We start from the raw sequence: 24,354 nt of genomic DNA, 5'->3' as shown, positions 1-24,354 counted from the left end.
TACTCCTGTTTAAAAAATAAAATAAAAATCATGCTAATAAAATTGCCAAAAATAAGGCAATTGTCAAACAATCGGTTATGAAAGATGCTAAGCATTTTTAATGAAAGCATTTTTTGACCATTTTTCAGTTTATTACTAACCTACAAATAAAATTGAACACGATTGTGCTAAAAACATTTACATTTCATGATCATATTGTTTTAACTATTAAAAACATTTTCACGTTAAAATAAAAAAGGTTTTCATTTTCATATGCTTTCTCTGTTTTTTCACTTGGACAAAATGATAAATCCCATCAACGCGGTTGCGGGAAATCAACGACGTCATCAATTCGCGCGAAAAACTATTTCCGGGTCGATCCGCCGCCATCTTGTTTCACTTCTGCTTGCTTAAAAAAAAAAAAAATACTGCTGAGCCGGTCCGCGCTTCGACATCAACAAAGTGAGTACTCAAAGTCTCCATTCCTTTGTATGACGTGTGTGAACGGAGCGTTTGGCCCCGCGACGGTTGCGAGCGCGGGGGTGGGTATTTGACTTTCTCCAGTGTTCATGTGCTCGTTCTTGACCAATGGACGATTGTTTGGGGGCGAGATGAACATCGGCGCCATTTCCCCTCCCCGCGCTGTGTGAGGCGCTTATTGGGTGGCCCGCTCGGGAAACCGGCATCCTCTGTCCTCCATTTTGGCTCGCGTCGTCAGCGAGCAGTGGACTCAGCTGGCCGCTGGCGACGGAGCCCGAATGGCGCCGGTTGCTAGCCGAGGCAACATTGGCCCCCAAGAAAGCTTGATTGGTGGAATGTAGTCCGAGGTTTGATTGGTCTGAATGACACATCCAAACGTTGTCTTTATTGGTTAGGGCTCATTCTTGCCCGGACCAGAGTGAAGCTTTATTAACTTCCCACTTGGTGATGGCGGCTGCGCCGAAATAACATTAACTTTGAGCTTTTAGCATTCGCGTTAGCTTCCCTCGATCCACAACAGCGTTACTGTTTGCGCTAACGTGCCCACACCGCGTTGAAACCATTTAATTTGAACGCTCGTGTGTTTAGCTACACCCGGTGAAGTTAAATAACGCTTTGCCCTCATTGGGTTTCGTCTTGTTAGCCACCAAAGTTTCTCTTTTTTTTTTTTTGTCTTAGTCGACGTCGTTCGAAAAACGTCAGCGGTTTGACGTATGCTGGCCTGGCAAAGGAGACCGCAAGGTCACAAGGATGATGTTGCTGCCTGTTTTTACGTCAAAGGTTCTTGTTCACATGTGCAACAAAAGTATTTGAATAACGGAATACAAAAAATACACCAAATGATATAATGCCCCCACACGCACACACACACACACGTACACAAATAAATGCTAGAAAACAGGATGAATGTTAATCTTGGAAAAATAGGAGGGGGGGGGGGATGACAAATACTGTATTAAATAAAAAATGTGAAAATACTGTGATGCCATGACTTAAATTTGTTCTATGGCCATGCTTGTATCTGAAATCATCTTTCCCCATTGAAATTAGTGCCATTAAAGCCAGTCTGTTTCAGTCCTCACCACCCCAAAATATATACTTTGGGTGTTAGCATTTTTTCAGGCCAAATATGTGATAAAAGTGAGCGGGTGCAAGTCAGCTTTGCCTCCATGGTGTGTGTTTACCAAAAGGTGCAATCTGCCCCCTGCGTGTTTATCTCCAAACACGCCGCCGCTGCAGGTCATGAGAAGGTCTGCAGTCCGCCGTGACCTTCACAGGTGTGTCTCAGCAGGCCCAGGCCCTTTTTGCGGGCGGCCATGTTTGGAAAACGCAGCGAGCTAGCCGCTCGGTCCCTGCGCTCGTCACCCAAATAGAAAAAGGGAACGGATTTGCCTCCTGTGTCCTTCACAACCTCGCTTTCTTGCATCCTGCTTCTCAGCATTCAGTTGGATCGTCCTTTTTGCCATATCAGTGGCAGAATCACCGGTGATGTATCAACACTATAGGAAAGGTGTGTGACAAAAATAGGCCAATATATTAGACCAAATACTTGGAAAAAATACATATTTGGAAAAGAAGACAAAGTAATAGAAAATATAAAAACCAGATCTAAAAATATTTTAAAATCATTTAATTTGTAACAGAATTGGGAGAAAGTATAGGAAATACTACATAAAATGACACACAAAAGGACAGATGAAAAGTAAGAATATAAAATATTAGACAAAATGACATTTTCAAATATTAGATAAAAATAGGTGAAGATTTTGGCATGAAAATTGCACAAAACAAAAAGACAGATGGAAAGTAAGTAAATATTTGAAAATAAATTCAGACAAAATCCAAATAGTAGACAAAGATTATGGCAAAATAATTGAAAATATTAGCCAGAAAATGTGCCAATTGCACAGATATCAGACAAAAAAATGAATACAATACAAAAGATTAGGGCAGACAGTTAACTAAAATATTGGTAAATAATACAAAAGGTATTACAAACATATAACAAAGCATATTCAAAATAAAAATATTAGATTATGATTATTTTTTTTACACAAAAATGTCTGAATAATGAAAAATGTTAGATGAAAGAAATTATATACTGAGAAAAATAGTAAATAAATACATATTGGACAAGAATTCTCAATTTTACGATGGTTCAGAATCAGCTAAAAATATAAGGAAATGATGCAAAAGAATAATAGTGCAAAAATGATCAAATACACCAATATTAGATGGAAAAATACACGTGATAGACAAAATGTGGCAAAACAATGAAAAGATAAACAAGAATCATCAAATTATCTTATATTAAAAAATACTCCTATTCAACGAATAAAACAAAATATTACTAACAAAATATTTGACAAAAACATTAGTAAATAATACAAAATATTATCCACAGATATCGTGAAGAAAAATACCAAAATTTGACACAAGATGCACAAATATTAGACCAAAATATCAGCCATGTTATGCACATGGGAAGAAATTGTGCGCGACGATTTTTTGGGTCTCTTTTCTGTGTCCGTGTGCGAATCACTGATGATGTAACATGACTAACATGGGACGCGCACATGAGCGCCGTTTGGCCTCGCCGCCCCCACGTGAAGGTCACCACGCTTGAGGTGCGTGCGCCAGCCAACAACGGCGACTATTGTATGCTTGCAACTTGTGTCAAATAATACGTTTGGTCCACCAATAGCGCCCCAGCTATATGTAGCCCTTGATTTGATTAGCCTCCCTTGCTACAGTCCGACGTCGGCTCCATTGACGTCTAACTGGGATTTAATTGCATCCATTTTGTTGCTGTCGTGAGTCGGGGCGATTGTTGAGTGCAAGTTGAAAATAGATCAAATGCTTTTTTTAGTCGATTTTTTATATCATTGCTATCATTAAATACGTCACATATAAACTTTTAGGAAACTTATTTGAGCGCGAGCGGTTACAACACTTTTTGACAGACAATATCGTAATACTGTATTCACAGGCATACATCTTTTTTTATCCTCTGAGCAGTTGTGATCATCTTCTTTGTGTATTTATCTTTGCGTGGCTTATATTGCTCCATTCTGGCCGTAAATTAGTCGACTATTTTGATAATCATCTATTCATTTTCTTAACTGCTTATTCCTCACAAGTTTCAATTTGAAATGATCTGTTCTCATTTTTGTGTATAATCAAAATGAAACATTTGCAAATATCTGCTTTTACTTTGCGGAGAAAAAAAATCGTTGTCAATTTTCTGACGGATGACGTTACAAACCAAAACGGTAACTAACTATCCGAATCATAGTACATTTCTGATTATATATTTTCTGCAGTGTGCCAATTTGAAATGATGTCTTGTTTTTTTCTAATAAAGCGATATGATTCATCTATTAATATAAAAAATAATCAACAGATTCGACAGATTGATTATTAAAATAATTGTTCGTTGAAGTCCTAGCATGGTTTTATCAGGCCCCACGATACTGTTTTTTAATAATTTTGTCTATCCTTTTAGTATAGTTTTAACTTTACAACAGATAGAAAAATTGCAACGTCAGTACCTTTTTCTTGTAATGTGTGCCAAAAAAAAAGAAGAAACTCGGCCGATTTTAATCAATTCTAATAGGTATTATCGGCAGGCCGATTCATCGATCAGGCAGTAACTTTTTTTTCCTGAATCAAAAAGTGTGCGTTGATCTGGACGAGTGCCATGTTGTGCCTGCGTCCGCAAGCAAGGATGAATGAGAAAGCAAGGACAAAGTGTGTGTGTGCGTGTGTGCGCGCTTGTACTTTAAATCATGCACACGCAACACGCGGTGGTCTGTACTGGCACCCGCACCGGCCAATGAGCGTCGAGCGCGGCCAGGCACGTCACTCCCCCGCCGGCCAACGGTGCGGCGTGAGAGGCGGGGCCACGGGGAGACGTTTAGTTTGACATTGTAAATAAGAGCGCAGCCACAGACGGAGCAGCGCGCGGCAGGCAAAGGGACGAGGGGGGGCCGGGGGGTGGGTGGGTGTTTTGCACTGAAGAGACAATGCAAAAGAGGCAAACCGGCACGAGCTCGCACCCGCGCGCAGCCTCTCGCCGCACCAGATCTTCCTCCCACTTGACTTTTCTCTTTTCCACGGTTTTCTCGTCCTCTTTTTCTTCCCCCTGACCCCTAACGCTGCCGCTCAAGGTAACTTAGAGCAGGAAGTTGGCCATCAGCGCAGAGGGGGCCGGGCCGGGGACAGGGGGGTGATGGACATGCTCGGCAAGCCAATGACGGCGCAGCATCTCTCGCTCTCATTGGTGGAGAGGCGGGGCCGGGGTGTCACGTAGCAGGCTAGATTGATTGCTGGGCCAGCGTTAAAGGCAAAGCGGTTCGAGTCGGGAGTCGGACTGTGACCGCTCTCTCCAACCCTCGTTCCTTTTTTTCTTTTTAAGATGATGTCTTAAAAAGCAAATGGGAGAAGGGGGGGTTCAGAAAAGGTTCAAGGAGAGAGTTTCTTTCTCACACCGCGACGGAACCACCGCTGCCTTTTTGGAAGGAAGTTCTTGCTGCAAGGAGACTCAAACAGCGTCCCCCCTCCCCCCTCCCCCACCTCCATCAACACGGGACGGACCATCCACCATGAAGGGCACGGGGGTGAGTGCGACCGCTGGAAACACACATCTAAGACTGAAAAGTGGGCTCAGGGGCCACCTGTATGTTTGAGCGGTTCTTTTTGATAGTCACCTCTAGTAGTGATCAGGCTGTCCTGTCCTGTCCTGTCCTGTCCTGTCCCGAGTTGTGTCCTTGACTTGTAGCAGCGGTAGCCTGTTCTTCAGGCTGTCACTTGTTGTGCTGTAATGTCATCCCGCTCATCACGATTTTGAATATTATTTGAAAAAATACGAAATATCAAAGCAACCAGTCCATGGCGTAATGTGATTTGAACCCAAAGTCAGATAGTGCGGGCTCAGGGGAAGCGCTACAGAAAATGGATGGATGGAGATTAAACGGAAATACCGAAACAATTTGAAGACAATTCTGGAAATATTTGAAAGACATGCACGGAAAATGCACAAATAGCAGCAAAGTAGTACAAAATACTTGTGTTAAATGCTCAAATACAAAATTAAAAGATATTAGAAGATATATATGTTATGTGGAAAAATGCAAATAATGTGAAATAGTTGCGGGGAAATAGTACAAAAATATTTTTTAAAATACCCAAATTTTAGGCACAAATATATAATAAAAACTATGCAATGAAATGTCTGGAAAGTTGTAGACAAAATAAGCACTAGAGATTCCAAAAATAGTCTAAGAAATATTTTTTGAAAAATTATAAAAATGTGACATCGTATTAGAACAAAGAACAACAAAAACACAAATATAAAAATATTAAATACTAAAAACGAGTATACAAAAATATTGGTAAAAAAGTCAAATATAAAAAAATGACGTACTAGAGCGAAATACAATTTAAGACGTTGACAAAACCCGAAAGTTACCTTGGCCGTCTTCCTCCACGCTTGCCCATCAAAAATGATCCTGTTTTTTTTTTTTGCGTGTGTTTGCCTTCCTTCTTGATCATCGTCCAGCAGCAACAATAATTACAAATTGATAGTGTAACATTTCATGCCGGTTTATCAGGACTCTTCCGTTCGCTAACGTCCTTGTTTACACGTTAGCTTTAGCCGCTGACGCAGCGGCATCCATCTTGAAGGGACACGCAAAGGTTGGGGGTCTTTCAGGGTTGGAGGTGCAGCTGGTCTCCGTGACCTCCACCCCCCTCCCAACACTGCCAGCCATCCAGATGGGCTGAGGGAGGGTGAGGAGAGAGAGGGGGGGGGGGAGTAATGGTCTGATCTGATCTCTTGTGATGGAATCTTTTTGGAGGGCGCCGCTTTCCCTTACTTCCCCTCTCTCTTTCTCTTTCTGTTCTCCCGCCCTTGTTGAAAGTTTCCACTGTTTTTTTTTGTTTTGTTTTTTGACGACAGCGAGGAAGACTAAAAATAACCCCTCCCAAATCTCAGGGTTTTGGATGTGGAGATTTGCGGTGGCGGTAGCGGGCCGCAACGCTAAGGTCAGTGCGGGTGCCGCGTCCCTTTGCCCTTGGCAGGTAGCGTCAGCCCTCCCTCTTCCTCCCTCCTCTTCCTCGGAGGCCTCACGCTGGATGAAGGTCACAAGAATGTGAGGAAGTATGTGGAGGAAGTGAAAGCTAAATATGAGAGAGGCTTGATTGTTAGCTGCGTGCTAACAAACAAAAGTCTGGGTTCACACCAGTGCTGCAGTGCAAAACCTGCACCCCCCACCCACACCCGTCCCGTTCGTCTCCCTCCACCCTCCCTCGTTGCGTTCTCTTCTGCCAAATGACCTTGACAGATCAGTGACGAGCACTTCATGGAGTTTTCTCCAATGCAGGGCAAAGTTAAACAAAATACATGATTTTGTGTCCTAAAACCCCCCAGGCGGGATCGTTAATCTGTAATGCCCTCCTGGGAACTTGTTTTTCTTTAGTAGTAGATGATTGACCCCGCATGTTGGACCGGTCCCTCTATTTGTCAACGCCTCTCTCAAGGTCGACATCAATTGCCAAAGACGGCAGCTTTAGCGCAAAGCTACGACGGCGACACATTTTGTAACCCCCCCCAGACCTTCACTCATTTCACCCGTCACCATCAGGAAGGTCGGCTCGAGGTCGCAGCGCCCGAGGAAGGAAGCCGTCCGTCTCCCGTCAGGATTTCGTCAGACCTCGTCGGCGCTGTAAAATGCAGTTATTTTCGGCGCGGATCAGACGTTGGGATCACACACGCGCGTTTTTATATCGGTTAGTCAGATCGGAAATTAAAAACCTCAATGACATGGTCACACCCGGATTGGCGCGCGGCGGGTCGGGCTGACACTTGTTACTGACGCACATTATGACAACTTTACTGGTCCTCTCCGACGGAAAATGGACCTTTTGTTCTCAAAACTTAGTCTAGCAAAAGGCTTACTTGTATTTATTTTTTTTAAAGTTGGCATTGGCTGGTTACAAGGTATACATCTTTTTTGTTTTTCTTTTTTACTCAGTTTTTAAAAAACACAAAGAATCCCATTAGTAGCATATTTGTATTTATTTATTTTATTAGCGTTTTCAGTGTATTTGCAGACATTTGTGGTCGTGCTCGGTCCTTCTCCGCCGCAGATTGTAAGGCTCCTCTGTACTTAACTTTTTCAACAGTTTCATATTCTAGCTGTAAAAACTTTACATTTTCTGTCATTTTTCCGTGTCTGTGCCTTTTATGCAGAACAGCCAAGCAGGAAAAACAAGTGACAAAATCTAGGAAAAAGTTACTCAAGCACAAAAAAAGGCTTGCTTACTAATATTTTATTCAAGAAAAATGAAAAATCATACCATAGCTGTAAAGAGGTTACAACCTTTTTATTGTGTCTGCCATAACAACTAAGGATGGGCGAGTACCGATACCAGGTATCTATATTGGACGGATGCTGGCTTTATTTTTAGCTGTCAGGTCATTTTGGAGGCTGCCGATACTCAATTCAAAGTCAATCGAACATCTGATGTAGTCCTTTTCAGCAGTAGATGGCGCTGTTGTGGCAGTCGGTCACATACGCGAATCATCATCTGCGTCAGACAGATTTTTTTCACAATGTTTTGTCACTGTGCTACATAAAATAAAAAGTTCTATATGAAAAGTACTAAAGGTATGATTCCTTGCTACCGGTGAGGAGTGAGTTCGCCGAATGAACACTCGTACGGGTGTCGAGCGTTGCCAATTAAAACAGTAGCGACATGGTGGAAAAAGTGGGGGGGGAACTGTTACTCAAGCAAAAAAATGTTGCTTGTACTTTATTTATAATATTGCGCCGTCCATGTAAAGTTGGTCATAAAATGTGTCCAACACAGCAATTTGCCACCTTTGTTCGTTAGCATCATAGCTACAAACGAGGCAGGAAAAACGCATGCGGTCGATAGGATCAGCCTGCGCTTTGACCGACAGTTGTCACATGCTGACTCACCTTAGGATAATCTTATCAGTCCTCTCTGCAAAAAAATAAAAAATAAAATCACACGCTCATCAGCTCATTAGGAAGCCAATTAGCCGTAAAGCATTTCCTTTACCCATAGAGCAACTTATTTATACACCTGATTACACTCCTCTTATTAAAGAGAACACCGAGGCGTACGCTACGGCTAACCGCTATTATCTCGTGTTTGTCGCTGCCGTGGCGGGAAAAGGATGAGACGGCGGAAAGAGGCGGGCGGGCGGTTGGGCGAGCGAGGTCCCGCTCCAGAGCAACATTAGCGCTGATGCTGACTCAGCGCGGCGGCATCGACTTTCTCCGACAAAGGGTGTCAGGTGAAAGTCGTAAAGGTTGAGGTCAACGTCAGCGGCCGGGAACCCGACACCGCCGCTTCTGGCGACCCGAAAGGACGATGACGGCGCTGCTGCAGGGAAGAAGAGACGATAGACGTCCTCTGCAGTGCGCCGTCACGAAGCCCACGTTAGCAAACAAGCTAGTTGGCGTCGAAGAAAAACATTGATCGTCCAGATAGGAATTAGCATCGTCTTGTCTTCATTAACTTCCTTTCGATTTAGAGTTTTCATACCACGTTTACATTTTCTAAGCTTTCCATGTTGCAATTTAAAGAGAACAGCACAAGCCAAAAAAGAAAAGTTTAGCTTGTATGTTACTATTTTTGTAACATTTTAAATTCCCAAACTCATTTTTAAATGGTGACGTTTTCCCTCCTTTCTCACTTTTGTTGTTCTGTTCTAGAACAATTTGTCTCTAGCTCATTTTTTGGTGCCGTTTATGCCAGCGGTTGAATCGATCAGCCAGCGAGTCGACCTACGACGGCAATTGCGTCATTGATTAATCGACTTTGACTCAACTTTCATCATCACATTGTTGATTACAAACAAATATTCATTTCATTATTCAACTCCTGCTTTTACAGAATAGTGAACAAAAAACATGTTCATGCCGTATGTGTAAGTCGTTTTATGGGCTGTTTCTGTGTTTAAAAAAAGGTACTGAGAAATTTGACACCCGACTCTCACTTCTGCCGTGTTGAAAGCAATCGTCGCCTTCCCCGGCTACGTCACGTCATCTATTTGCGGAATGTCACCGTGGGAAAGTCTCTTCCGATGCACTTTCTCCCAACCTTTATTGAGCCAAGGCAAATATTTTATATTCGAAATATTTGCCAGTTCACCACCAAACAAAATTTGAAACACACGTAGGTCATTATTGTCTCACTTGACATACGTTTGCTCAGCGTGAAATGTGGCCATGTTTAGTCAAGCCATTTTGTCGTGTTAATGGCAACCGTTAATGATACCTTCTGCCTGTCATGATACGTCGCCGGCATAAATGATTTGCCGTAACGACATTTTCAAACCAATGAAGTGAAATTGGATAACTTGCTGTGATTTTGAACCTTTCTCACGGTAAGCTCAAATACTAGGAAGCGCTCTGACCAGAGCACAATAATGAAGTCGAACCTCTCTGACAGCTGTACTGAATGTTTTGTGCCGCGTTTGTACTCATTTCCTGCCCCTTATCAGCGACCCTTCTGCGTATTTAGATCAAAGTTCACACGGATCCGTGCGGGGCGTGGAAAGAAAGTGAATGTGTTGAAAAGTTTGCCTTTTGTTTCCCGCCACGCCGTTGCCATGACGTTGAAGTCTCGCTCCCGACGCTAATGGGTTCAATTGTTCAGGTTAGCGTGAGCGAGAGCGAGAGCGACTCGCCCCGCCTGGCAGGCACGCTCGGGGACAAGGCCATCCTGTTCCGATTCACCACGAGACCAGTTGCTGATTTAACCGCCTCCTCCGGGACAAACAAAGTCTTCTCTTGCCTTGTTGCCTTTCGGAACGCCGGGCGCCGGAAGACGTCGGCGAGCATCGGCGGGGTTAGCCGCCGCGTTTCAATCAAGCCCGAAGCGGAGCGGACGAGCGAGTGCGGCGGGCTATTGTCAAGGTCAATCACTCGACTGTCATGGCAGCTACAAGCGACGCCATTGATGGCCACAGCGGCCTCTCTGTCGCATTCATTTAGGCCGCTGCCACGTTCGCCGGCACCCGCGACCGTCCAGAGAGGAAATCTGCTGTCATCGGTCACCTTGGGCCCACAACGTTTTCCTGCAAACCAAAGAATTGCTTTCACTTTTATGCATTTTTTTTAAACACAAGTACATTGTCCTGTTTTATATCGTACCATTTTTTGGGTCCTTTTATATACAGTGGATATGAAAAGTAGGGCTATGCGAGTACCAATACCAGGTACAGGGAATCGTCAATTTGCGTGCTTTCGACTTTATGACGCCCGTGCCTCGCTTGCCGCACCTTCTTTTTCGTTAATTTCACACAGTAAACACGCCATTTTCAAGTTGTGTTGTTGTTACCTCCAGCAACGGACGTCGGTTGGCTCGTCACATTTCCATGTTTAAGTTTGAATTAACTCTGCTTTGCCGTCCGTCGGCAATGAATGTCCGTGCGGAAACACGAAATATTGGTTCCTTCGCTTCCGGGTCACGCAAATATGTTTTTTTTTTTTTAAATTACTGTACAAAGAATTCTGATGTAAATATGGACTTTAACGGTGAAATCCGACTTAAATCCAAATTGGGGTTACGTCGCCAGCGTAGGAACGCAACTCCGCCGTATCTTGAGGACTGCCTGTATTGGTTTCAGACCAATACCGGCCTTATTTTGGGGTATTGGGCTAGCCATTGTTGTGATTTAGAAAAATGAGTTGGGCAACCTGAACTCAAACTGAAATCTCGATGGCAATCAAGGAATTGGCTCCACGTTTTGACAATTGAATCATTTCAGTCTCGATTGTGGTTTTTCGGTAAGGTGCGGGAGAGTTACTTAACACGCATTGTGTTCCCCAAAATGTGTTAAGGGGAACGTGTTCATGCAAAACCTAATGAATTCTGGTCCAGATCAAGGAGTTTGTTCCAGTTTTTGACCTGCGACATGTGGCAAATCGTATTCACCTGTTCATCAAGAACTTGGGCATCGCGTGTCTTTCTGCACAGCTTGATTTTTTTTCAAGCCAACAACTTACCAGTCATGGGACACGTTCCGATGGGCCTTGATGCAGGTCTGATAGTTGTTACTGGTTCCGTCGGTTTCTGCTTGGTAGACTTTTACACTGTTGCTAATCTCGTCATATCAAATAAAGTTCGACCACTCTTGGGCTTACATTCTACCTGGCATGTATTTCTGCGCCTGTGGATGGTTTTGACCCACATAGCTTAGCGGTCTGGGCACATCGCCGGCGGCGGCGTCTCCCCGTCCTGTGTTCAAGCCTGTGGCACTTTGGCGCGAACTTGGGCAAGCGCTCCCCGCATCTCTTAAGCGCAAGACCGCGATCCAGACACTTGGTAGTTGTGCGTGCCCAGACATGCCGCCCCCCATCTCACGCACACACACACAGACAGCAGATTCCTGGCATGCCGTAGTAACCTGCTGGATCCTCTTTCAGACCCCCCAAACCCCCTCCTTCGGCTTCCTCTTGAGCTAGCAGCGCTCGTCTACTTGTTACTTGATTCCTTTGTGACTGAACACGCTGGCATGGCTGCTATCCTAAACACGGCGGGCGAGGAGCTCCAGCTATGTGGTACTGTAGATGGTGACAATCCCAGCAGGACCAGAATAGAAGCCCGTTTAGGCCTTATTTTTAAAATGAAGATGATAATAATAGTGTGTGATGGAATATGACCCGGTTGTGTTTGACATACCTGCTTAAACGATGCCACGCTTTGTGTTATAATAAGCCAGTGAGCGCTTGGGTTCATCCCGGGACGCCACGCTTTTAGAATGTTTCCAGCACGGAGGCGGGATAGCGCCGTCCTCTACTTTTAATAGCGTCGCCACACATGACTTCGACCAAGAGGAAGGCCTCGCCGTGAACAGCAATTGAGATCATCTGTCTTCTTGACGCCAGGTGCTCAATTACAAGGTGACCATAAGCTTCAGAGATTCACTGTTGGACACAACGTTGTGGGTCGGGGGTGGGGGGATGAGTCGACCCACCCACCCAGTTGTCACCTTTGGTTGTAGCAACTGAATATTGAGAAGTCAGGGCAAGGATGTGAACTTTTAATACCTGACACTGACTCTGGCCTAAAATTCATATCATGGTATAAATGGAATTTTTAACGCTAACAGTACATACAACGATACCAACTGTAAAAATGATCATCTTAGCATTCGCTGTGCTAGCTATCCAGCTGCTAGCTAGCGGAGCAAAAAGTAGCATAGCGTCAAGCATTCCGTTCCTGATCAGTGGGAAATCAGGGAGGGTGCGTGACTGTTGGACATGCGGGAATATAAGATACAATGACATCATCAAACCGCGTCATTTCCATTGGTCCGTAAAGTCCAAATCTGCTACGCAGGCCAAAGTTGAACCATCTAGCGCAAATATTGTTTTTACTGCGCATCCATAGTGATCGCCGAGCAGCTGCATGGGAGGGAATTTGAGGAAAGCCGGGACAGTGGCGCGACGTTCCAAACATTTGTTGTTTGCCGCCAACATCATCACTTTGTTTAAAAGGCAGAACACAAAATGGCGTTCAACGGTGACCTGCCAATTTGCATGCTTCCGTTACGGTAGCAGATGCAAGATGGCCGCTGCGTGAACAGAAAAATCCTTTTAACGCGCGACTCTCCTCTGTCAAATGATCTGCCATGTTGGATTTCGCAGTTCCTTGCTAAAGACCCAGGTGAGTAAACGGCGTGATTCCGCGTGAACTTGGCGTGAAAGACACACAGGTGTCAATTAAACAGCTCAGATCTTCAGTTGTCAGAAATTCTGTCCATGGTGCTCGACCGACTGGTCCGGTTGCTGAACGGTGCCAACAAGCTGCATCTTATCAATGCAAACGGAACCGTAAGGTGAAAATGTGTGTGTTGTCTCCGCGCAGCTTTGTAGAGCATGTCCGCGGATTCGTTCGGCGCCGGCGGCAGCGATGCCCAGCAGACCCTTCAGTCCTTCTGGCCTCGCGTCATGGAGGAGATCCGGAACTTGACTGTGGTACGTCGGCGGTCGCCCAAACGTTGCCGCTCACCACGTGCTCGTGTTGTCTCTCACTAAACCCGTTTGTTTCCAGAAGGACTTCCGCGTGCAGGAGTTGCCGCTGGCTCGAATCAAGAAAATAATGAAGCTGGATGAGGACGTGAAGGTAAACCACATCGGAGTTCGACTCCCGCAAGGCCAGCGCGCCACGTGGCGGGACATTTATTTGGCTCGTTACCGCAGGATTATCGCTAGCGGGCCGCGGCCCGTGTCGTGTCAAGAGCAGCGTCCTCTCCTGTTAAGCGGCGGCTTAAATGCGGTAAAGAGATCAGGAGATCACTGGCGTGTATGTGAGGACAGCGAGAGCCTTCTGGGACCTGCGACACCGCAGCTCTCGACGCTTCGTCGTCGCCTTTCGCTGCTCACGTTAGCGGCCGAGCTTAAACATAGACTTGGACAACGTTGGGGAACCGCCACGTTTCAGTCTGCTGGCGAATTGCCGTTAAGTTATCTTTGATACCGCTCAGAGAACGCGCTGCAAGAAGACATTATTTATGAGCTGCTGTTTTGGCTAGCAAAACAGGCGTTTTAATGTATTTGTGAATGATAACATTTCATTAAGAAGTCAAGAGTCTACTCTTTAATGGTTGTTTAATCATTTTGAATATCTCCAGGGAGCACGTTGGAACACATGAATTCAATTCAAAGGCTGTATATGGCCCTGGCGGGTGCTGCTGTTTTGGTTGGCGACAAAGTTGAAATGGGCAGTTTACTCTGTATTGTCCGTGGATGAACCTCAGAGGCTACTGCTAATTGTTGTTCTAAATCATTTTTAATACGCCGCGGAACATTTTGCAAGGCTCCACGAGAATATTCCAGTGCTTTTGCATGTGCTGCTGATTTGATTAGCAACAGAGTTCAGCGTTAACTTGTTAACGTCCCTGTGTGAACAGTTACGTCTGTGAACTTTGAGTCTACTGGCTAATCATTGTTAAATCATCTTGAATGCCTCGCTAGGAATTCATTTTAGGCTCATACTTGGATGTGCCTCTCTAAGTGCTGCTGTTTTGGTTAGCAACTGATTCCAAAATAGATGCTCACTATACACATGGGCTAATCATTATTTTCTCATTGATACTTCACAGGTAGCTTGTTCACAATTTGTGAAATGTCCCTAGTCCTTAGACTGCTAATGCCTCTGTAGTTGCTGCTGTTTTGATTAGCAACAGAAGTCAGTTGTGCACAACGTTTACTTTTTGAGGAAATGCTGTACGTTTCTCATTCCCATTTTCCAACCAAACGTTGTCTGATTCACGCTGCATTGGCCTTTAAAAGCACTAGAATGTGTTGTTTTGTTTTTTCCCCGCGAACGGTACAGATGATCAGTGCCGAGGCGCCCGTGCTGTTCGCTAAAGCTGCGCAAATCTTCATCACGGAGCTCACCCTCCGAGCGTGGATCCACACGGAGGACAACAAGCGACGCACGCTACAGGTCAGTTGTAGTCCGGACTGTCTTTGTTCATAATGTAGCGCCTTCATCTTTCTTTTGCGCAAAAGAAGCCCGCATTGCTTTTATCGCGCTTGACTGAGGGTCTGCGACAAGCAAAAGGGGCCCTCATTCCAGCCGTCCCCCCTGAGGAATGACTCTGCCTTCACTTCTCTCTCCCTCCACTGACTCTGAAAGCCAGGCGGGCGCCACTGACCCACTTTCTGCCCGCCCCACGCTGCCATTTGGGCCCGAAGTTGAATAAGCCGGACTCTGGGAATGACATGGGGGAGGGAGGGGGGCAGCAAGCGGTGATGGGAACAGTTGGGAAGTCGGCTCAGAGCTCGTCTCACCGGGATGTTAAGAAGGGAAAATTGTGAAGCAGAACATGAAAGCCCTTAAGTCCACTTTATCCATTCACATACCTCGCGGAGATTAGCCAGTCGGTGTGTGTGTGTTTTCAAGTATGTGCTTTGATGCAGGTATGCTATCGCGTTCATCAGTGTGCAGCTGGAAAAGGAAAATGGGAAACTCAAGAAAACCGAGGACCCCCTGTAGCAGTGGCTAGCATAGCCACCACAGCACACCTCGGGGGTCATGGAAAAGCAAAGCCGTAACGGTCGCCACACCCCGCAGTAGAGGGTGCTGTGGCTCAAGCCTGCTGCTCTGAACTTGCCGGTTTAGAGCGAGTATTTTTGACTCCAGACATGAAGGCACCTCGGAATTGTTGTCATCTGCAGGAAATTGCCTCCTGCGAAGCCACAGATGCAAGTTTTCCCCCCCCACACACGTGCACGGGACACCGTTGGGGGTCACCACGGCAACGCTCATCAATGGAACAAGTGTAGATGTGTGACCCGGTGTGGCCAGATATTAATCAAGTGACTATAAATAGCTCCCCTAGTGCTGGGAGGGTCACAATGGAGGGGGGGGGTCTGACAGCCAATATCCTGTGGAAAATTCCACAGAGGCGGCAGCAGCGGCGGCTCTCGGATGTGGATATGGGAAGAGATGTAGAGTTTGAATCAAGTTGACTTTAGTCATCACAAATAAGCATTTCGCAGGATTTTTTTTTTCTTTTAATTTGCAGCTTTTGTAGTTTAAAGCGCGTCCCTGCTAACTTGCATTACTTACACTAATATCATGGTGGGGAACAGCTAGTTAGCGATTTGTTTATTATGTTTAACCATTTTTCTGACCCCCCCCCCCCCCCTCCCCCTTAGCGACTATTTTCCAAGGCTATTATGGTACGAAAAATAATGACATAACTGAAACTGAAAATGAAGAAACAGTTTTGTTAATGAAATAAAATAAAAACAAGTTACCGCATAACTGTTTGGGTTTATTTTAAATATTTATTTTAGTATTACATTTTGGCTGTATAGAAGAAGAAAAGTTGCTTGGGAATTGTAATTTACTTTATTACATCACACTTGTGACTTGTTTTAGATCTTGCATTTAACAAGTAAAAACTAACTAACCCACTCTAAAAACAAAAAAGTAAAATATAAAAAAAAAACTGATGAAAAATTCAAAAATAATTCTAACCCTGCTATTTTCAAAAAGAGGAGTTTAAATTGTCAAAACAATGGAAAATGTACGTTTTTGCCATGTTTACAGCGGAACGACATCGCCATGGCAATAACCAAGTTTGACCAGTTTGACTTCCTCATCGACATCGTCCCCCGAGATGACCTGAAGCCCCCGAAGCGACAGGTAGGATTTTTTATTCATTTATTTTTTAGTCTGGGCATGTGGTCCCAGCTGCCGTTCCCCCGTTGGCAACCTGGAGGCGCTGTAAACATCCTTGACTGGAAGCTGTCGGTCGGCACTGCAAGGGCTTTCAGTCGGATGTTTGCAGCGTCTTATTGCTCCTGACGACCGGCGACGGCTCCCGCCGACCTTTTGGGGGAAAGGAGAAGACGGACGCGTGAGCTATTTGCGTCCCCGGGCGTGTAAACATCCTACACTCTCAGCTGTGCTGTGATGGGAGCTGGGAGGAGGCTGTTTACGCTCCTGGTGACGGCCGGGACACGGGTCAGCGTGCGCGCGCTGTGTTGGCGCTTCTGGATGCCGCGGGGAGGGATTTGCCAACACGCCCCAAGAGCATTATTTTGAGCTGTTGTCTTTCTATTGTGCGCAGTGTACTTGAACGTTTTGGCCAATAGGAAAGTAGTAAATGTGTTGTGGATCAAGTCTATTAGAACATACGCACATCTTTTCCACTATGTTCGTCCCTGCTAAGTAAGAGAAGCAAACACATGGAGCAGCATGCATGATGCGCTTGGAATGGATCTCCAGTCCAGACCGCCTCACTCGTCCCCCCCCTGCAGTCGCAGCCCATCAGTTATTCATCAGTGGCTCCCCTCTACCATTACACCCGCTTCCACAACATAATGTGCTGACAAGCGTCCTCCTCTGCGTGGTGTGCGCGTAGGAGGAGATGCGTCAGACGGTGGCCCCGGCGGAGCCGGTGCAGTACTACTTCACCCTGGCGCAGCAGCCCGGCGCCGTGCAGGTTCAGGGCACGCAACAGGGGCAGCAGGCCGGCGCCCAAACGGCGACCACCATCCAACCCGGGCAGATCATCATCGCGCAGCCGCAGCAAGGACAGGTACCGACACAACTGAGCTCCAGCCGGTCCCGGGCATCCTGATTGCGCTTTAGTAGCGGGCACAAGCACCTGGCTTTGTTGACATTGGTTAGCTCGCACCCATGACGCGCGCAGACGCTCTCGCTGAAGAGGAAGCAGTTGACCTAACAAACACAGGAGGAATTGTTTCTAAAAAATAGGCCGTGCGACTGGTCGCTCATGACCAAATTTTGCACACGTTGGTAGCATTTAGTCAAATGAGCCTTTCAAACTCATTTCAAAATAAGTTGAAGTTGTTACTGTTTAAGGGCTGAAATTCTGAAGATTTGGACAATTCTTGGTCTCTAAATGATTACTCGATGATCAAAAATAATTAGGGTTTCATTCCATAATCAATTAGTTGATGATTAATCATTGCCTCTTGTTTCAAGCCAGGGTAAGGAAATGAAGATGAAGGTTTCAAATGAGGGTTTCAAGGTTATATCAGGATAGGGTTCATGTTTTAGGAGGGGGCTCAATGGGGGTCTATCAGGGTTAGAGTTTTGAAAGTAGGGTTTTCATTCAAGGTTAGGGTTTTAAATTGGGGTTAAGGTTTCAAGCCAGTGTAAGGACATTCAACTCGGGTTTCAAGCCAAGGTTAGGGTTTTAAATTGGGGTTTTAAGCAGCTTCAGATTTTCAAAATGATGGTTTGATTTTGGTTTCAAGGCGGGGTTAGGGTTTTATTTAGGGTTTTAAATTATGGTTTCACGTTAGGATTAGGGTTTTGAGCCAGCGTTAGGGCAAGTTTGCGTTCCAAATGAGCGTTTCAAGTCAAATTGTTGTTAGCCTTGTTTTTAGCATTAGCATGTTTTTTTGTGCAGTGCAAAATAGCTCTCCTAGATGGTTGTGTGTGTGCGTGTGTGTGCGCATCCGCGTGCGTGAGCGACAACACAGACGGCCTCCTCAGCGTAATTGGATAGCCTAGCTTAGCACTTGTGTGTCCTCCTGAGAGGCCGTGAGGAAGAGGAGGAGCAAGAAGTAAAGAAGCTTCTCACCGGCCCTTGTGTGCGTCTGCCATGTTTGTGAAGCTCCCCGACCATTCCTGCCATTTCTCATACAGACGCTTTGATCCTTTTTTTTGTTGCTTTTGCTTCACATTGTGCCGCCCAAAACATGTCGCCGCTTTTCTCACGCTGCCTTTCTCTCCATGTTCTCATCCTCCCCTTCCTTTCTTGGGCTTTGCTTTTTCTTTTTCCTCCTCTTGTGGCCCATCAGATGCTTCAAGGGGCCACCATGCAGCAGTTACAGCAAGTGCAGGTGCAATCACAGGGCACGCCCATCACGGTAAACACAACATGCACTTATTTGTCTGCTCTTTCTGGCCCGCATCAGTGCGCCCCCTCCTGGTTCAGCCATGAATGTCACCTTGTATGCCTCGTTTTCTTTCCCCACCCCTCAACACCATCGTCCGTTTTGTGTGCGTCTTTCCCCAGAGCGCTCCCGTGGCCATGCAGGTGGGCGACCAGCAGGTGCAGATCGTGCAGGCGGGGGGTCAGGCGCAGACGGCCCAAGCCCAGGGCCAGACCATGCAGGTCATGCAGCAGATCATCACCAACACGGGCGAGATCCAGCAGATTCCGGTGAGGGAACGCCATCGGCGTCGCATGATTTTGCAAGGGGATTTTTCAATGTAAAGTCGGTCGTACATTTAATCTAAAATGGAATGAAAAAGTCTTGAATGTAATTTTCCGCACATACATTATTATATATACAATTACACGTGTAAAATTGTGTTACAAGTAAGTAAACACTGATCTGTATTTATGACTGGATAGCCCGTGCAAGCCGTTGAAGCCACAGGGCGGCCATCTTGCTCCTCCCATCTCACGAGCACACTACTGGATAAACGATGCAGTATATGATTAGACATTTACAACTCGTAGCCAGTTAGTATGGGGCCGCCACGGTTTTAGGGTTTGTGGCGGGGTGGGCACTATTTTTTAACAAGTGGCTGGTATTTGCTGCTTTGAAGAACCCCATTTTCTTTTAGTGCTCAGTTCCTTAGAGCCCAATATTAGATTTGACGAAGGCAATAAGGAGCAATATGGTGGCCTCCCAACTTCAAAAGTCTTGGCCTTTCTATCGGCTATCCAGTCTTATGTTCAGATCAGTGGTAAACATGGGTGCAACATGGTCAAGAACGTCCTGTTCCTTTCTTCTCCTGGGCATGTTTAGTGCGTGACTGCCCTCTACTGGTTAAGTGCTGAACACCTAAAACTCACAGTCACTGGTTATATTTTGGAGTAATTACAGCCCAAGTGCTTTTGAAGACATTCAGAACTTCCTTTCCTGTTGTTTTGGGGAAGTTGGATTGTCTTTAAGCTATTTAGAAGGGGAGCGCATTACCACATTTATACCACCCGAGCGCTGTTGCAGTTTTCTACCAGCCATAAAAGCGGATGGGGTTTTTTTCAACCAATTTGGTTTCTTAGCCGTAGCATTTCCTGGAGTATTCATGGCTACAAAAACAATTAATTGGCAACTATGCGGTTCCCTATTTAACATCGTCGCCCCACTGCGCTAATTGCCACTTTGTCTCCCCCCTGTGTCCACCGAGTGCAGGTGCAACTCAATACGGGCCAGCTGCAGTACATCCGCCTGGCCCAGCCCGTCTCCGGAGCGCAGGTGGTCCAAGGACAGATTCAGACCCTGGCCAACACGCAGCAGGTAGGCGCCATTTTGTGTCTTCAGTTCTGACCCTGAATGTTGATCGGCTGCTCACCCACCGCCGTCCTCGTGCCTGCAGATCACGCAGACAGAAGTACAACCGGGACAGCAACAGTTCAACCAGTTCACGGACGGACAGGTAACGGACGCACCAAGTTGTCTTTAGGCTCAGGGCGGAGTTAGGGTTTCAAATTGGGAGTTCAAGACTGGGTTAAGGTTTGAAGTTTGGGGTGCAAGCAGGGGTGGCTCTTCCAAATCAGGGTTTAAAGCAAGGGTTAGCGTTAGCAATAGAATTTCAGTCCATGTTTCGGATTTCAAGCCGAGTTTATTGTATTAAGGCCAGGATAAGATTTTAAACAAGGTTGATGATTTCAAGTAGGTTAGGTTTTGGAACAAAGGTTAGGATGTCAAATTCATGTTTCAAGCCACAGTTGTCTTTTGTAAGTTGGCTTTTAAGCCCCGCCTCCCTGTGTGTGTGTGTTCTGGTCCTGCAGCAGTTGTATCAGATCCAGCAGGTGACGGTGCCGGCGGGTCAGGATCTGAGCCAGCCCATGTTCATTCAGTCCACCAGCCAAACGGGAGAGACGCAGGTCACGCAGGTCACCACCGACTGAGCTCGAACCCACCGCCTCGTCCAAACGCGGCCACCACCGCCGCGTTTTTGTTGTTCTTTTTTTGTATAGTAGAATCTTTCATGATTATGTTGCGTTGCCTCCTATGTGTAGTCTTTCGCGTTTTTATACGTTTTTGATACGCTCTCGACCACATCCCGTCTGCCATTTTGTCTCGTCATTGGGCGGAAGCAGCCATATACCTCGCACGCGCGCACGCACGCACACACACACTTGGAGGAGGAGCTTCAGCAGCTACAATTAAAACACTGTTGTTGTTTTTGTCTTTATTTTGAAAGTGCTGATCCTTCTCTCCCTTTATCGCTGTTTCATCCTTTTTTTGTACAGTTATTGGCCTTTTGCAAACCACGCCCACAAACAACCAAGGGTCCCGCTCTGCCCCATTCAAATCCATCCACAAAACTTCTGTCGGCCTCAATAAAACCATAGTCAAAATAAAAAGCCGCGAACCAGCAACCGAACGCTTTGAACTCTGTTGTCGATTTCATTCTCGAGGCAAGATCATCCACAAAACTGGACGTCAAAGTTTGGCTTTATTTTGGGGATGTTGTCGTCATCCTCGCCGGTCATCGCTCGCCACCGAAATGGGCGAGTTGTGTATCACGCGGCGCCGCATAAAAATAAACAAACAGACTGATCTTGATCGTATTCATGTTCGCTGGGCAACTTTCCATTTACACAAAGTCAACATACTCTTAACAGGCATTTGTTTTGTTTTCATCTTTCACGTCGCATTTTATGTTCAGCGTAAACAACAGTTTTGATGCAGACAGTAGAGAGAGAAAAACGGGTGCATTTATGAAAAATGGGGGATTGACGGCGTTTTTGTTGACCTCAGACTTACCTTGAAACCTTTCAGTTTTGATTTTGAAGTCGACTTTTCTGCACCTTCGAATCTGCTGAGTAAAAATATCCTCCCACTGCATATTGTAGACATTTTGCCTCCATCTGGAAGGAAACCCTCGTGTATTTCTCCCAAATCACCCGCTGATGCGCTCTGGCCTGTTTTTGTATCATTTACGTGGGAAGCGTCCAAGGAGGATGTCGGGCACGAGGGGTCGGGGCTTTTGCCAAAGGTCAATGATCAGTGATGATCCTGATTTGTTTCGTGTGGTCCAAACTGCCAGCCTGCATAACATGCAGAAAGATCGGTACCATTTTATTTTATTTTGGATGTTTTGTACGCAAACTTTGTTGGTGACAAAAAAACAAATTAAAAGAAAAACCCTGAAATCTTTGTTGTGTTTGGGTTTTGTACCTTTGAACTACTAACAAACCGTGAATGCTTCTTCTTGTTGATTTTAGGCCAGTGAGGCGCTCAGTGAGTGAGTGAGTGAGTAGGGACATGTTTGAAAAGCGTCCTGTCAAGCCTGTCCACCGCAGGAGCAGGTACACCACAACGTGTTTGTGTGACTTCATTCAAATATATGCTCAAAATTAATTAAGTGGAAAAAAAGAGGCTGGAGTCTGAGCAGTTCCACTCACAAACAAATTCATTCCTCAAAGGCACTCAAGAATGTCAAAAAACTCATGTTTTTTTTTTTCAGGTGAAATGAGAGTCTTCGCTTGAGGTAAGTGTTCAGTCTTTATGTTGTTACTGAATAATATTCTGAAAATACAATCAAGATTTTAAACTTTGTTAATGGTGACATAAGTGTGACGAATCATGTTTGGTTGCTAACTTAGTTGTTCTTTTGGAGTCCATCCAGCCTCCTTCCAATGTGAGTCCTGTGTTTTTGAAAGTGACCACTTGGGGGCAGCATCCATCCAATATTATGGCGAGTGTACCATTCGTCACCGCTATTGTTCCAAAAAGCAAACCGGTGGACTTTTGAGTCATTTGGGGCTCCCGGGCCTGCGTTTGCCTAATGGTCAACCTTTCAGCCCTTTCTTCATCTTCTTCATCTTCTTCATCTTCTTCATCTTCTTCCTCCTGACGCAACAACAAGTCACAGGTTATCAGGCGTCCCCTTTCACGCACGCCACCCGAGGGCTAATTAGAGCACGTGGCCGCTGATGCGGAGCACAAACGTCACCATCTCGTTGCCACCTTGTGACCTCGCCGAGCACAACGGTAGTCGGCGGGCGGCTCATGGGGGCTTCGTGGGGGCTTCGTGGGGGCTTCGTGGGCCAACAATAACGGCATTCATGAGCGGGCCGAGAATGTCGGACGGGCGGCTTAAGTCGAGCATGAGGGGGGATTGTCTGCTGGTGTTTGTCTTGGCCGGCACCGGCCGGGCTGCTTTGGACCCCCGCCCGCCCGATTCTGGACCGTGTGACCGGTTGGCAGCTTGTCCAATGAGAAGGATGGTTTTGCTTTGCACGTGTGGGCCTCCCGCAACATGTTTATGGGCGTTTTTACGTGGACTTTTGCAGACATTTAAAGTAGTGAAACCTATTTCATATTTTAGTATTTACTTGACAAACGTGAAATGCTAGATTGTTATATAGTTTTATAGGAATTAAACGTCACACAGTTGGGCATTGGGCTGGGTTCCAAGTGTACCTAATATTTTGGCTAGTGAGTGCATTGAGAGTCCAGTTGAACGTATTGAAAATGTTCTCATTGTTATCTGCTCATTGATTGCCGCAATTAGCACACCATATCGGTCACATGCTACAATAAAATGATCAATCAATATTTATCAATAATTGACTGTGCGGTGATAACGTAGCGTAATATCCCAAATGGCTCAACAATTTCACTGTAAAACTGAACTTCAGGGGCAGGAAAAGATTTGCTGTGTGCTTTTGGTCGTGGCTTCGTGAGACTTTTGTGGGTCTACTCGTGACAGGCCCGCCTACCAAACGCTATGTTGAGGATGCGTATGGAAAAGGCCCGAAATAGAAACAAAACATCCGATTTTGCAAAACGCTTCTTTCTGTTCCACATCAGCTCAGATGAGCCTTGCCGCCGCCGCCGCACGTCGGAGTGTTGCGTCGTCTTTCCTGCAGCCGCGTCTTTTAGCGCCGCTTCAACCCCGTCGCAGCGATGTTTTTGGTTTCACAGTTGCGTCTTGATTGTGTTTTTTCCCGGGCAGCCGGCGTGCGGCGTTGCCACACAGTGACATCGCGTCTGCCAATTTCTCTGCTAATTTCGTGGCTCCGAAACGAAGCCTGGCTGCCTGCAGGCCACAAAGGCGCCTTTGACTGGCGCTTGAATTGAGCCTGTGACTCCCAAAAAAAGTAGCCTCGCCTCCAACTTCCTGCTTTGGCCTCTCTGGCCTTTGCGCCGCCACACCTGCATGTGCATTAGAGGCCCCGACCGTTTATTTGATCAATGAGAACATTAAACGATCAATCGCAGATTAATAATTCATTTTTGGAGATTGCGGTCAGATGGCAGGAAATAGTAAGGAACGTATCAAATCTGGACTCCCAGGCAAAATAATATTCCTGAGTTCGTCTTTGTAAATTCATGTGAATTACTTGAGTCAACTAAAGCGGTTGACTCGGAGCTAAATGTAAAAACAAAA

At 45.8% G+C, this 24,354-nt stretch overlaps 1 protein-coding gene across 6 annotated transcripts; it reads left to right on the top strand.

Moving 5' to 3' along the window:
* The first annotated feature begins 335 nt into the window (after positions 1-335).
* Positions 336-22,111, top strand: nfyc (nuclear transcription factor Y, gamma). 6 transcript variants are annotated; one of them, XM_077548318.1, is made up of 11 exons: positions 336-441; positions 13,369-13,478; positions 13,558-13,626; positions 14,839-14,952; positions 16,567-16,662; positions 17,384-17,560; positions 18,795-18,863; positions 19,013-19,159; positions 20,142-20,246; positions 20,326-20,385; positions 20,741-22,111. In XM_077548318.1, the coding sequence occupies exons 2-11, from the start codon at positions 13,380-13,382 to the stop codon at positions 20,858-20,860; spliced, it is 1,056 nt and encodes a 351-aa protein (XP_077404444.1). In that variant the 5' UTR covers positions 336-441; positions 13,369-13,379; the 3' UTR covers positions 20,861-22,111. The 6 variants fall into 6 exon arrangements, with proteins under 6 accessions (XP_077404444.1, XP_077404441.1, XP_077404445.1 ...); XM_077548315.1 differs by having other exon boundaries at positions 13,555-13,626; XM_077548317.1 differs by lacking the exon at positions 336-441 and adding an exon at positions 4,393-5,078.
* The last annotated feature ends 2,243 nt before the right edge of the window (positions 22,112-24,354 follow it).

Source organism: Vanacampus margaritifer, chromosome 17 (genome assembly GCF_051991255.1).
Source record: "Vanacampus margaritifer isolate UIUO_Vmar chromosome 17, RoL_Vmar_1.0, whole genome shotgun sequence".
Classification (NCBI taxonomy): domain Eukaryota; kingdom Metazoa; phylum Chordata; class Actinopteri; order Syngnathiformes; family Syngnathidae; genus Vanacampus; species Vanacampus margaritifer.
The sequence above is the reverse complement of the archived record's forward strand: the minus strand, read 5'-3'. Positions and strand labels throughout refer to the sequence as shown.